The sequence below is a fragment of the Gymnoscopelus microlampas genome (assembly GCF_963454915.1).
Source record: "Gymnoscopelus microlampas genome assembly, chromosome: 18".
NCBI classification, from domain to species: domain Eukaryota; kingdom Metazoa; phylum Chordata; class Actinopteri; order Myctophiformes; family Myctophidae; genus Gymnoscopelus; species Gymnoscopelus microlampas.
In genome coordinates, this window is record NC_139955.1 from 26,682,457 (window position 1) to 26,698,016 (window position 15,560).

Here is a 15,560-nt window from a genome sequence, read left to right on the forward strand (position 1 = left end):
AAATTGCATGCACTTTAGCCCTCGGCAGAGTGTGTCGTGTGATATTGTCTGGCTACGCGAGGCTAAGTTAGAACCCTAGGCAAAATGTTTAATGTAGGCTAATGTTATGTTTTCCCTTCATCTTTTAGATAAAAGCTAAGTTATTCAAACAATTAAATCAAATCTCTCTATTTAACAGAGAGATGTAGATATATTAATCCTCGCCTCCCTCTTTTACAATCGCACCACAGAATGCGAGAGAGAGAGAGAGAGAGAGAGAGAGAGAGAGAGAGAGAGAGAGAGAGAGAGAGAGAGAGAGAGAGAGAGAGAGAGAGAGAGAGAGAGAAAAAGCGCTCCAACATGCAGTGCCGCTTTCCTAACATAACGCTGTCCATGGTACTGAAACAAACCTGTGGTCTGAGGTTACTCGAGGGGGAGCCAACACATGTCAGTGCAGTTCGAGCGCACTGCTAAGCATTGCATGAATAACCGAGTGTTAACAACAGCATAGGTTCATGTAGTTAATGACATTGCAGTGAAACAATACTAGGAATATTTTTCTTACCTTATTTGGAGGAACAGGTATGACACCGAGACAGAAACAAACCAGCAGAACAGCAGCAGCAGAGGTTGGAAACATGGAAAAGAACAAACAGAAAACAAATTGTCAGTGAGACTGGTGCTATGTATATATTATGGCTTTGGGAATCACAGTGACCAGCATACTTACCATCTCACCCAACAGTGACAGATTGGCAATTTTAATGTACTGAATTTGATTACATGTGTTAGATGTTGTTTATAGATATTTGATTGTATGTATAGAGTAGGTTTCTGTGTATCAATACACACGTAATAATGAACTAATGTTCAGAATGTGTGTGTGTGTGTGTGTGTGTGTGTGTGTGTGTGTGTGTGTGTGTGTGTGTGTGTGTGTGTGTGTGTGTGTGTGTGTGTGTGTGTGTGTGTGTGTGTGTGTGTGTGCGTTTGTGTGTGTACTAAGTCAGACAGACAGAGAGAAAGACAAGACACGCTTTTTGCAGACTGTTAATATGTTAAATAAAAAATCACACCCTGTGTGAAGGTAGCGGCGCCTTTGATACATTTTGTCATCGATATGTGTTTATAATGTGTTTATAGCCATGTGTCACGTGAAGCTTGACCAATCACTTTGTTGACGGGTCTGACCAATCAGAACGTTGACGGGTCTGACCAATCAGAGCGTTGACGGGTCTGACCAATCAGAGCGTTGACGGGTCTGACCAATCAGAGCGTTGACGGGTCTGACCAATCAGAGCGTTGACGGGTCTGACCAATCAGAGCGTTGACGGTGAACACGGACAAAGTCAGGTATATAGCAGGATCCCCTCTATACCTAAAGGTATAGAGCGGCTAGCGCCGCTAAAAATCACACCCTGTGTGAAGAAAGTGGTGCCTTTGATGAGCCCCGTATTGATGTTGTCATCAATGTTTGTTTATTGGACATACATGCATACATACGGACGGACACACGGATAAAGTCAGATATAGGAGTGGTTGGCACCACTCAAAAACATAGACACCCGCACGCACACGCACACACACAGCTTCCATAGAGACCAAAACGTGAGACAAGAGAGAGCGAGAGAAAGAAATGTGTGCAGTGCAGCTTTACTGACGTGACGCTGTCCATGGTACCAAAATACACCCATCATACAATGGTCTCTGAGGTACCTCCACGATGTCAGTGCAGTGAGGTTTTAACCGAACAGTGCACACATAGCCAAGCTATTTACAATACTGCAAAAATTACAGCCTTTGCTTCGATTATTATTTAATTTAACAAAACAATGTATAAAACCTCTCACTCACTGCACACACACACACACACACACACACACACACACACACACACACACACACACACACACACGCACGCACGCACGCACACACAACACAAGCACGCACACACAATTAAAAACTAAACAAGACTCATTACTTTGAACAATAGAGTTATGATTTTGGTCATTGGTGCACACCAATTAAGTGTTGGGAAACTCTACTTTGATTAATGATATAATGACTTATCTTAAATCAGAAATAAGATACATTAAATATGGAAAAAGGTCACACTGTAATATTTGAGTGATATTATATTTTCTTTAAATTGTCATACAGTGCTGACAGGGAATTAAAAAAGTGAAATAGTCTATCGAAAGACGAACCTCTAGAGGAGAGTCTGGTTCATCCAGGATGCTCTTTTCACTCTGTATCCGTTGCATTGTCCCTGTAGAACTGGGGTCCATAATCAGTATGTTCTGACTACCAGCTCTGCCGAACTTACAGTCACTCTTTCTGGAGTCAGTCGTCCTGCACACCTCGTAATTGTACACATGAGGAAGAGTCCCTGTCCCCAAAGTGTCTGAGTAACGTGGTGGATAATATGGAATAACTGGGAGGCTGGAATGGTAGAGGATGCGAGACTGTCTCCATCTGTATATTTTCACTGATATAATAACAACTAGACAGGTGATGAACAAAAAGGAAACTACAGCCAAAGCCAACACCAAGAAAAACGTCAGGTTATCATTGTACTCCTTGTCTTGTGTGAAATCAGTGAACTCAGAGAGAACTTCGGGGAAGCTGTCAGCCACCGCCACGTTAACATTGACTATAGCTGAACGAGAGGGCTGTCCGTTGTCCTCCACTATAATACTCAGTCTTTGTTTCACAGTATCTTTATCAGTAACTTGACGTATTGTTCTTATTTCTCCATTCTGTAATCCAACTTCAAACAACGCCCTGTCTACGACTTTCTGCAATTTATAGGTGAGCCAGGCGTTCTGTCCAGAGTCCACATCAACAGCCACCACTTTAGTGACCAGATAGCCCACATCTGCTGAACGGGGAACCATTTCAGCCACCAGAGAACCACCACTGTGGACTGGATACAGAACCTGAGGAGCATTGTCATTCTGGTCCTGGATCAGTACTTTCACTGTCACATTACTACTGAGTGGAGGAGAGCCTCCATCCTGAGCTTTGACATAGAACTGGAAATCCTTAATCTGTTCGTAGTCAAAAGAACGCACTGCATGTATGACCCCACTATCAGCAGCGACCGACACATATGAGGAGACGGGCACTCCGTTAACTGACGAGTCCTCCAATATGTAAGAAACACGGGCATTCTGGTTCCAGTCAGAGTCTTTGGCTTTTAACGTGAATATAGAGAGGCCTGGTGTATTGTTTTCTATGATGTAGGCCTCATACGATGTCTTTTCAAAGACAGGAGCGTTGTCATTCACATCTGAGATCTGTAAGGTGAGAGTGACGCTGCTGGAGAGCGAGGGCACTCCCCCGTCTGAACACATCACACTGATATTATACTGACAGGCTCCTTCTCTGTCTAAATCACTGTCTGTAACGAGGCTATAGAAGCCATTGGATGTGGATTTTATCAAGAACGGGGTATTTTCGTCCAGAATACAATTGACTACTCCGTTATTGTCCGAGTCGGGGTCGTGCACACTCATGACTGCTATTACTGTCTGAGGCGGAGAGTTCTCTGGAATGGATTGTGACGTTGACATTAGATCTATAAGTGGCTTGTTATCATTAACATCAATAATGTCTACAATTAACTTACTAGAGTCTGATAGACCTCCTTGATCTTTAGCTTCAATATCAATTTTATAGTGTTTCGCCTTTTCATAATCAAGTGTACCTTTCAAACGTACATTACCATCATTTTCATCTATTTCGAAATGGTCCGTTATACCAGCTGCGCTACTTGATATTGAGTACGTCACTAAACCATTGGATCCTTGGTCTTTATCTGTTGCTTTTACTGCAGTTAATAATGTACCTATTGGAGAATTTTCTGCCAATGTTGCCTTATATATTGATTGAGTGAAGACAGGAGAGTTGTCGTTTGCGTCTAAAACAGTAATGTGTATTTTCACAGTTCCAGACCGAATCGGCTCTCCCCCATCCACTGCAGTGAGCAGTAAGGACATCTGCTCCTGTTTTTCTCGATCTAAATGTTTCTGCAAAACCATTTCTATCTTTTTACTGCCATCAGCCTCACCATGTAACTTTAAAATAAAATTATCGGTGGGATTAAGTGAATAGCTTTGGAGTCCATTTATTCCAATATCTGAATCGAAAGCCCTGTCAAGTGCAAATCTAGCACCAATTAAAGCCGATTCGCTGATGTCAAATTTCATTGAGTCCTTTTGAAAAAGAGGTGCATTGTCATTAACGTCAGTAATTTCGATTGTAACCCTGTAAAATTCAATGGGATTTTCAAAAATAATCTGAAAATGCAAAGCACAAGGCGTTGTCTGTCCACACAGCACCTCTCTGTCTATTCTTTCCTTGACGAGGAGCACTCCTCTTTCTTTATTCAATTCGATGTATTGTGCGTTATTTCCAGTGTGTAGGCGAGCTTTTCCCGATTTAAATCTATTCACATCCAAACCTAAATCCTGAGCTATGTTACCGACTAAAGATCCTTTCACCATTTCTTCGGGAATCGAGTAAGTGACCTGCCCAAGCACCGAGCAAAGATGAAATACCGAAATTACAAAAAACAGTACTTGCCGTCTCATTGTTCTGCCCTGCAGTTCTCGTGACACACAACACGAGGAAATCATATTGTACAAGAATGATTGGAATTTACGCTCCGTTAGTAAAAACTTTCAATCCACACACCACTGAAGGAATGGAAATAAGTAGTAGCAAATATCATCCTGTTTATTCCGAATCCGTATCTCGATCAGTTTGTCTCATTTCCCTCTACATCTGATGATGATGGGGGAGGTACTGCTTCAAATATGCCCTAGCTCCTCAACATGCTAGCCAACAGCGTCCCAGTGAGTTCAGTGAGATACATTACACACGTTAAATGTAGGCCAGGTTCACCCGTCGATGCAGACACTTAGAAACCATGGCAAGAATCTTACCGTTATGTAACTTGTGAAAAATTGCCAATAAAAACCTACGTTATTCAAACAACTACATTTTATTTGATTCTGATTAAATTAGATATGTAGAAATATAAATAACCCTCACCTTACTTTATTTTACACCACATGAGAGAGAGGGTGGGGTGGAGGGAAGGAGATAAAAATAAGAGAGAGAGACAGAGTGAGAGAGAGATTTGAACTACAGGCTGACCAGCATGCAGTACAGCTTTCCAGACATGATACTGTCCATGGTACGGAAACAGACAACTCCAGGCTCAGGGGGAGGTTTATAGCTAATCATTGCACAAATAGTCAGACCTCTCAGACCTAGTAGTCAGACCTCTCTGACTACTAGGAGAGAGAGAGAGAGAGAGAGAGAGAGAGAGAGAGAGAGAGAGAGAGAGAGAGAGAGAGAGAGAGAGAGAGAGAGAGAGAGAGAGAGAGAGAGAGAGAGAATGAACTGTGCAGCGCATTCCTGCCCCTGCGCTATCCATGGTGCTGAAACACACCCAACAGTCTCTGGGGCACCTCCAATAAGGCATTATCAAAGCATTTGCACACACACACACACACACACACACACACACACACACACACACACACACACACACACACACACACACACACACACACACACACACACACACACACACACACACACACACACACACACACACACACACACACACACACACACACACACACACACACACACACACACAATGTGTGCAGTGCAGCTTTTCTGACGTGACGCTGTCCATGGTACTGAAACGCAACCAATGGTCTCTGAGGTACCTCCATGATGTCAGTGCAGTGAGATTTTGAACTGAACAGTGCACAAATAGCCTGAAAGAAATACCTCTAGAGGAGAGTCTGGTTCATCCAGGATGCTCTTTTCATACTTCATCCTTTGCATCGTCCCTGTACAACTGGGGTCCATTATCAGTATGTTCTGACTACCAGCTGTGCCGAACTTACAGTCACTCTTTCTGGAGTCAGTTGTCCTGCACACCTCGTAATTATACACATGAGGGAGAGTCCCTGTTCCCAAAGTGTCTGAGTAACGTGGTGGATAATATGGAATCACTGGGAGACTGGAATGATAGATGCGAGACTGTCGCCATCTGTATATTTTCACTGATATAATAACAACTGAACACGTGATGAACAAAAAAGAAACTACAGCCAAAGCCAATACTAAGAAAAACGTCAGGTTGTCATTGTACTCTTTGTCTCCTGCAAAGTCAGTGAACTCAGAGAGAACTTCAGGGAAGCTGTCAGCCACCGCCACGTTAACATTGACTGTAGCTGAACGAGAGGGCTGTCCGTTGTCCTCCACTATGACAGTCAGCCTTTGTTTCACAGCATCTTTATCAGTGACTTGACGTATTGTTCTTATTTCTCCATTCTGTAATCCCACTTCAAACAGTGCCCTGTCTGTTGTTTTCTGCAGTTTATAGGAGAGCCAGGCATTCTGTCCAGAGTCCACATCAACAGCCACCACTTTAGTGACCAGATAGCCCACATCGGCTGAACGAGGCACCATTTCAGCCACCAGCGCACCACCACTCTGGACTGGATACAGAACCTGAGGGGCGTTGTCATTCTGGTCTTGAATGAAAATAGTTACAGTCACATTGCTGCTGAGTGGAGGGGAGCCTCCATCTTGCGCTTTGACAACTAGTTTAAGTTGATTGATTTGCTCATAATCGAATGTGCGTACCGCATGTAAAACTCCAGTCTCAGAGTTTATGGATACATATGCAGAGACTGGGCTCCCACTGACTTGCTTGTCCTCTATGAGGTATGAGATTCTGGCGTTTTGATTCCAATCAGTGTCTAGCGCACTCACAGTAAATATTGACACTCCAGGAGAGTTGTTCTCAACTATATATGCTGAATAGCTTGGTTTGCCGAACAATGGCGCATTATCATTTACGTCAGAGATCTTTAGGCATAAAGTTGTTGCACTAGATAGGGAAGGAGACCCTGAATCGGTAGCAGTTATAGTAATATTGTATTCTGCTTTAGTTTCACGATCAAAAATTGTATCTGAAAGCAAGCTGTAATAGTTTGTTAAAGACGATTGAATTTTAAATGGGTGTTTCGAGTCTATTGAGCAGGTTATATGTCCGTTTCTTTCTGAGTCTGCATCCTTTACATTGATGACAGCTATAGTTGTCCCGGGAGGAGCATCTTCTGATATCGGGCTAGAGAATGACATGACGTTTATGATCGGAGCATTGTCATTAACATCAGTAACCTCAATAATAAGTTTACTCGCATCATTAAGGCCACCCTGATCTTGGGCGCCTACTCTTATTTCATATTTTTTGTCTTTTTCGAAATCTATCTTACCTGCAACAGATATTTTTCCAGATGCCTTGTCAATATTAAATATTCCAGCCAGGTTCCCCTTTAAGTTGGAAAACATATAAGTCACTATGCCATTTGATCCACTGTCAGCATCCGAGGCGTTAACGGTTGTAATATATGTACCAATGGGCGCATTTTCTATCACAGACGCCCTGTACACCGACTGATTGAACACAGGAGAATTGTCATTCACGTCTAAAACAGTTATATCGATATTCACTGTACCGGATTTCTGTGGAGTCCCGCCATCTACTGCTATCAGCTTTAAAGAGAGATGCGGATTTAGCTCTCTGTCTAATGGTTTCTGTAAAATCATCTCTGCAAATTTGCTTCCGTCAGCGTTAGAATGTTGTTTCAAGGCGAAATTATCATTAGAGCTTAAAACATAATTTTGCAAACTATTAAGTCCTACGTCTTGGTCTTCTGCACTCTCTAAGTGAAAATGAGATCCTATTGTTGCAGATTCACTAATTTCCAAATTAATGTGACTGTTTTTGAAAGTAGGGATATGGTCATTAACATCCAAGATCTCTACAATAACTCGATGGAGTTCGATTGGATTTTCTAGAATTATTTCGAAACTGAAGCTACATGGAGTGACGTCACCACAAAGCTGCTCTCGGTCTATTCTCTCATTTACGACTAGAATCCCTTTGTCTGTCTTCAGTTCGGTGTACTGAACGCTTTCTCCGGTCACAATACGAGCCCGGCCAGAGCGGAGCCTTTTCAGATCCAATCCGAGATCCTGTGCTACATTACCAATAAGAGAGCCTTTCTTCATCTCCTCTGGAATGGAATATCGCATTTGACTATCAACGTTGTGAATAAGCAACATCAAAACCATCAGCATCTCCAACGGAGGTCTGGAAAACAAACGCCATTTTACACCTTTGGGCTGTATTAATGCCATGTCCTAACGCATTTAAATCCAACGTAAATCTCGAAAGGATAAATCCTCTTGACAATGAAGCAAAAATACAGAATGATCCAATCGTACTTTGGTAGGCTTTAGATCTATATTCCCCAAATTCCCCCGAAGATTCTTCGAAATTACTGTCTCATCCGCGTTGCCCCACCTCGAAGCACAGTGCTTCACTCGTCATCAGAGTAGCTACAGAGGACTGAGGGGAGTTTTTTTTTAAAGCTGAAAACTCCAGTCTGATTTTTATTCTGACCAACAGCGTCCCTTAGAGTCCAACACGTGAATACCAAGAGAGATTTAATGAAAACAAAATAGTTCATCATAATAAAAACATAAATAATAAAGGCAAACAAATGGAGACACAAGAAGTCAACTCTGATAGAGTAGAAGTAGAAGTAGAATAAAGATTGGAACTAGAGTAAAGCATGTGGCTAGATGTACAGCTGCACTAATCATAGTTTTATAGACAACACACAGGGAAATGGTGTACCACTAAGACTTCTACTGTGCAGGGATGTCAAAAAAAAAAAAAAAAAAAGTTCTGACAAAACTGAGAATGACTCAGCTAAACAAATACATTGTAAATGACATAAAAAGGAAAAATAGAAAGAAGTACACCATGAGTACGGTGGTGGGGGAGAGCTGTCCAGTGTTCAAATTAATTATTTACCCAGTTCATTCTGACTGTTTTATTAAATAAAGAACAACATTTCGGTCCAAATTGGCCGCATCATCTGAATCAAATAAATGCAGACCCATATATATGGGGGACTATGGAGTTGAGGTTCAATCATGGAACCCCACCAATCAGCTATCATGGAGGAGGACACATACAGGTAATTTTGAGGTGTAAAGTCCACGTAAAATGCATATTGCAGCATAATATAAATAGGCCAGTTAATATAACAAAATATAAAACCTATGAATGAATAAAAGGTCCCACTTGTCAAAGCCTTTCATTCCAAAATGCTCAAAGTCAAGTGAACATACATAACCAATCAGATTGTCTCAATTTCCAGTTTGCCAATCAGGTGATGATCTCCGATGATCTCCATACATTGCTGAAACTGTCACTCTCTTTCATTCAGAGTTAGCGCAAACCACCTCCTACACCATCATCACAAGTATTGTAATGAATTGATGAAGAAGGATATTTCTCCCTATATCTGCACAGTCTCTTCATCACCACCACCTCCTCTAACGTCTAGATTCCAGGGGGATTCTCTCTCCTCTATCACCATAGAGCCTACAATCCTATGAAATAGGAATTAATATAGTAAAATTTCCAAAACTCTAACAATTGTACCACAACCATTTATATTACCCTTTTCAACTTGTTGCCTCCTTATTGAATTGACCAAACTAAAATAGGTCACATGATAATGATGGGGGAGGATGCTGCAAATGCTGAAACTCCTCAACATGCTAGCCATTATTGTCCCAGTGAGTTCAGTGAGATATATTACCCACATACAATTTAGTCCATGTGTACCTTTCAATGCAGGCAATTAGAAAATATGGCAATAATACTGTGAATAGTTACTGTCATGTAGACAATGTTTAGATAAAAAACAAAGTTACTACAATTATATAAAAGATGGTTCTGTTTAAATGGGAGATGTGGAAATATTAAAGACCCTCTCCTTTCAATTATTTTACACTTTACACTATTTTACACTCACACCGTATGGGAGAAAGGGCGGGAGAGAGGGCGGGAGAGAGAGAGAGAGAGAGAGAGAGAGAGAGAGAGAGAGAGAGAGAGAGAGAGAGAGAGAGAGAGAGAGAGAACTGTGCAGTGCATTCCTGCCCTTGCGCTATCCATGGTTCTGAAACAAACCCAACAGACTCTGGGGCACCTCTAATAAGGCATTATCAAAGCATTTGCTTACATTATTACATTTTGCACACACACACACACACACACACACACACACACACACACACACACACACACACACACACACACACACACACACACACACACACACACACACACACACACACACACACACACACACACACACACACACGACAATGGAGTTAGTTTTTAAATCAAAAATGCATTTGACATGGAAAGTTTGATGACTGTGTAGAGTAGACCTATGCGACAAGCTACATTTACAATACTGAATTTGCATTGTAATATTTGAGTGATATCACATTTTCTTTAAATTGTCTGTCTATAACGTAAGTATCGAAAGACAAACCTCTAGGGGAGAGTCTGGTTCATCCAGGATGCTCTTTTCATACTGCATCCTTTGCATCGTCCCTGTACAACTGGGGTCCATTACCAGTATGTTCTGACTACCAGCTCTGCCGAACTTACAGTCACTCTTTCTGGAGTCAGTTGTCCTGCACACCTCGTAATTGTACACATGAGGGAGAGTCCCTGTCCCCAAAGTGTCTGAGTAACGTGGTGGATAATATGGAATCACTGGGAGACTGGAATGATAGATGCGAGACTGTCGCCATCTGTATATTTTCACTGATATAATAACAACTAAACACGTGATGAACAAAAAGGAAACTACAGCCAAAGCTAAGACTAAGAAAAACGTCAGGTTGTCATTGTACTCCTTGTCGTGTGTAAAGTCAGTGAACTCTGACAGAACTTCAGGGAAGCTGTCAGCCACCGCCACGTTAACATTGACTGTAGCTGAACGAGAGGGCTGTCCGTTGTCCTCCACTATAACAGTCAGCCTTTGTTTCACAGTGTCTTTATCAGTGACTTGGCGGATTGTTCTTATTTCTCCATTCTGTAATCCCACTTCAAACAGAGCCCTGTCTGTGGCTTTCTGTAGTTTATAGGAGAGCCAGGCGTTCTGTCCAGAATCCACATCAACAGCCACCACTTTAGTGACCAGATAGCCCACATCGGCTGAACGGGGCACAATTTCAGCCACCAGAGAACCACCACTCTGGACTGGATACAGAACCTGAGGGGCGTTGTCATTCTGGTCTTGAATGAAAATAGTGACGGTCACATTGCTACTGAGTGGAGGGGAGCCTCCATCTTGCGCTTTGACAAGTAGTTTAAGTTGATTGATTTGCTCATAATCGAATGTACATACTGCATGTAAAACTCCAGTTTCAGAGTTTATGGATACATACGCAGCGACTGTGCTACCACCGACCTGCGTGTCCTCTATGTGATATGATATTCTGGCGTTTTGATTCCAATCAGAGTCTAGCGCACTCACAGTAAATATTGACACTCCTGGGGAGTTGTTCTCAACTATATAAGCCGAATAGCTTGGTTTGCCGAACAATGGTGCATTATCATTTACATCAGAGATTTTGAGGCGTAAAGTTGTTGCACTAGATAGGGAAAGAGACCCTGAATCGGTAGCAGTTATGGTAATATTGTATTCTGCTTTTGTTTCACGATCAAAAATCGTATCTGAAAGCAAGCTATAATAGTTGGTTAAAGACGACTGAATTTTAAATGGGTGTTTCGAGTCTATTGAGCAGGTTATCTGTCCATTTCTTTCTGAGTCTGCATCCTTTACATTGATGACAGCTATAGTTGTCCCGGGAGGAGCATCTTCTGATATCGGGTTAGAGAACGACATGACATTTATGATTGGAGCATTGTCATTAACATCAATAACCTCAATGATAACTTTACCCCCAGCAGTTAGACCACCTTGATCTTTTGCCCCAACCCTTATTTCATATTTCTTGTCCTTTTCGAAATCTATTTTACCGGCAACAGATATTTTTCCAGATGTCTTGTCAATATCAAACATGTCAGCCAAGTTCCCTTGTAAGTTGGAAAAACTGTACGACACTATGCCATTTGATCCACTGTCAGCATCTGACGCGTTGATAGTAGTAATATATGTACCAATGGGTGCATTTTCCCTCACAGTAGCTTGGTATACTGACTGGTTAAAAACAGGTGCATTGTCATTCGCATCTAAAACAGTTATATCGATATTTACTGTACCTGATTTCTGCGGAGTCCCACCATCTACTGCTATCAGTTTTAAAGATAGATGGCTATTTAATTCTCTGTCTAATGGTTTCTGTAAAATCATTTCTGCGAATTTGTTTCCATCGGCATTAGAATGTTGTTTCAAGACGAAGTTATCATTGGAGCTTAAAACGTAATTTTGTAAACTATTAAGTCCTACGTCAGGGTCTTCTGCACTTTCTAAGTAAAAATGAGATCCTATCGCAGCAGATTCACTAATTTCCAAATTAATGTGACTGTTTTTGAAAGTAGGGGAATGGTCATTAACATCCAATATTTCAATAATTACTCGATGGAGTTCAATTGGACTTTCCAGAATAATTTCAAAGCTGAAGCTACACGGAGTGACGTGGCCACAAAGCTGCTCTCTGTCTATTCTCTCATTTACGATTAGAATCCCTTTGTCTGTCTTCAGCTCGGTGTACTGAACGCTTTCTCCGGTGACGATACGAGCCCGGCCAGAACGAAGCCTTTTCAGATCCAACCCCAGGTCCTGTGCTACATTACCAATAAGAGAGCCTTTCTTCATCTCCTCTGGAATGGAATATCGCATTTGACCATCAACATTGTGAATAAGCAACATCAAAACTATCAGCATCTCGAATGCAGGTCTTGAAAACAAACGCCATTTTATGCTTTGGGGCTGTATTAATGCCATGTCTAACGCATTTAAATCCAACGTAGATCTCGAAAGGATAAATCCTCTTGACAATGAAGCAAAAAGACAGAATGATCCAATCGTAGCTTTGGTATGCGGTAGATCTATATTCCCCAAATTATTTCTGTAAAATTATAGGATTCTTCGAAATGACTGTCTCCTCCGCATAGCCCCACCTCGAAGCACAGTGCTTTACTCGTCATCAGAGTAGCTACAGAGCAGAGGACTGAGTTCTTTTTTTTTTTTAAAGCTGAGAACTCCAGTCCGATTTTATTCTGATCAACAGCGTCGCTTAGAGTCCAAAAAGTGAATGCCAAGAGAGAATTAATGAAACAAAATAGTTCATCATAATCATAACATGTAATTAATTTTCGGCCTGGCGGAGACAATGAAGGAAAACAAAAGGAGATACAAGAAGTCAGCGATAGACTAGAAGTAGAAGAAAGATTGAAACTAGAGGAAAGCATGTGTGAGTTAAAATGCACACCTGGGCTAATCATAGTTGTATAGACAACACGTAAAGGCAAATGGGGTACCACTATATAAGAATTGAACTGTGCATGGAAGTCAAAATCGAGAAAAAGTGATCTGACAAAACTCTAAATTATGTTACTCTTTTCAACTTGTTACCTCTACAGGTACCTCCTGTATAGGTGCCCTTACCTTTACAGGTAAGGGCAAATCTGATGATGATGGGGGAGGTACTGCATGCTGAAAATGTGCTCCAAAACATGCTAGCCAACAGCGTCCCAGTGAGTTCAGTGAGATACATCACACATTAAAATGTAGGCTACGTGTACCTTTCAATGCAGGCAATTAGAAAACAAGTCAAGAATAATTACTGTAATGTGGAATTATTTTTAATATAAAACGAACTTACTCCAGCAATGAAATTAAAACTGATTTTGTTTAAATGAGAGATGTAGAAATGTTATATATGAGAGAGAGAGAGAGAGAGAGAGAGAGAGAGAGAGAGAGACACACACACACACACTGCAAGCATTTTAGTATGCATTGCAGCTTTCCTGACATGATGACGCTGTCCATGGTACTGAAACACAACCAACAGATCGTCTCTGAGGCTCCTCCAGGGGCAGCCACGACGTTTACAACTAAGCACAAACCAAACTCCTTTCGTAATATACTGCAATAAACACAGCCAAAAACATTCATGTCAACACATAGGCTGTTTAACAAAACGCCAATACTATATTACTATACTAAATTTCACAAAAGTAGAGAGCTTGATGTATTAACACACACACACACACACACACACACACACACACACACACACACACACACACACACACACACACACACACACACACACACACACACACACACACACACACACACACACACACACACACACACACACTTATTTTTGTAATTGTTAAATTTCTCTACTTTTGTAAGAGTTAAAACGGCACTGCAGATGTAATAGTTGCATGGGAGGAGCCAGGCCTGGAGCCAAACCACAGTGCCTATAGAGCATCCTAGTGTTGCCAACAGCTTCAACATCTCAACTTTCCTGGCTTGGCATTGGTCCGATGGCATCGGACCGATGGCGTGGATCCATGCATGTTGCATGTTGTAAATGCAGCATGCATCTGCGTAGTCGGTCTGGCTAGCGCCAGGCTAAACCTAACCCCCTAATTAGCACTATCTCTAACTTCACCTCTAAGAGACATTGGGGGCAGCAGTAGCATGCTACTTGGACACAGGCATGGGTCTGATCAGCCTCGGTCGGGTCGCCTGGAGGAGGGTGTCTGTTGCAAGACCCGAAACAGCAGTGACTCCAGGTAACAACATTGATGATGTGTCCAAGTGCACCAGTCGATGTTTTATTGACATGATGGGAGTCAAACAACTAAGAAAATATGCACCTGAAGTATGCATTATTATATTCGTAGAAATACTATGATGTGTGAGGATACTCACAATGAAAACAAAAACTTGGGGGGGGGGGGGGGGGAAAGAGAAAGAGAAAGAGAGAGAGAGTAATCTCACAGGAGAAAAGGACAAAATAAATCCACACACAAACACCAAATTGCTATCAGCATAGCGGCACTGGCAACACAGCAGCATCTAGAACTAGTAGAAGCAACAATACCCGGCTCACTGTGACAGGAGCTGCTGTTAGGGCCCTTTAACCCAGTTATTTGTTACAATATTGGAAACTACATTTAAAAATGCCATTACGTCGTGAAGAGTATATCATTTCCTGCTAATTTCAGAAAACGCAGACAGTAAGAGAGAGCGAGCTAGAGAGAGCTTTGAACTGTGCAGTGCTTTCCTGACTATGGTGCTGAAACACACCAAAAAGAGACAATAGTCTCTGGGGCACCTCCACAACGATAATGCATGATCATAGCATTTGCACACACACACACACACACACACACACACACACACACACACACACACACACACACACACACACACACACACACACACACACACACACACACACACACACACACACACACACACACACACACACACACACCCCTATCATCAATAAAATGTATATGATGTGTTGATCATTAGTGCACGATCATTAAGCTTTTGAGGAACTAATCAAGTTGAAAATACGTTTGATTTCTATGGAAGGTGTGATGACACTGAGCTTGAATCGTAATATTTGAGTGATGACATTTACTTTAAATTGCTTTCGATATATAGTGTTGAAAGACA

At 41.7% G+C, this 15,560-nt stretch overlaps 3 protein-coding genes across 3 annotated transcripts in view; all 3 read right to left on the minus strand.

Annotated features, from left to right (window-relative positions):
- Window positions 1-15,560, minus strand: part of LOC311065419 (protocadherin gamma-C5-like) — a gene marked incomplete at its 5' end in the record, with an annotated part of 366,358 nt that overhangs the window by 142,517 nt on the left and 208,281 nt on the right. The gene's annotated exons all lie outside the window — the stretch shown is intronic.
- On the minus strand, window positions 2,121-8,214 carry LOC311033396 (protocadherin gamma-A11-like; the record flags this gene model as incomplete). Its single annotated transcript, XM_084040906.1, has 2 exons — window positions 2,121-3,275; window positions 6,877-8,214. 2 exons carry the CDS (start codon window positions 8,212-8,214, stop codon window positions 2,121-2,123), a joined length of 2,493 nt encoding a protein of 830 aa, XP_083897032.1.
- On the minus strand, window positions 10,407-12,755 carry LOC311033397 (protocadherin gamma-A11-like; the record flags this gene model as incomplete). Its single annotated transcript, XM_084040907.1, has 1 exon — window positions 10,407-12,755. The coding sequence occupies one exon, from the start codon at window positions 12,753-12,755 to the stop codon at window positions 10,407-10,409; it is 2,349 nt and encodes a 782-aa protein (XP_083897033.1).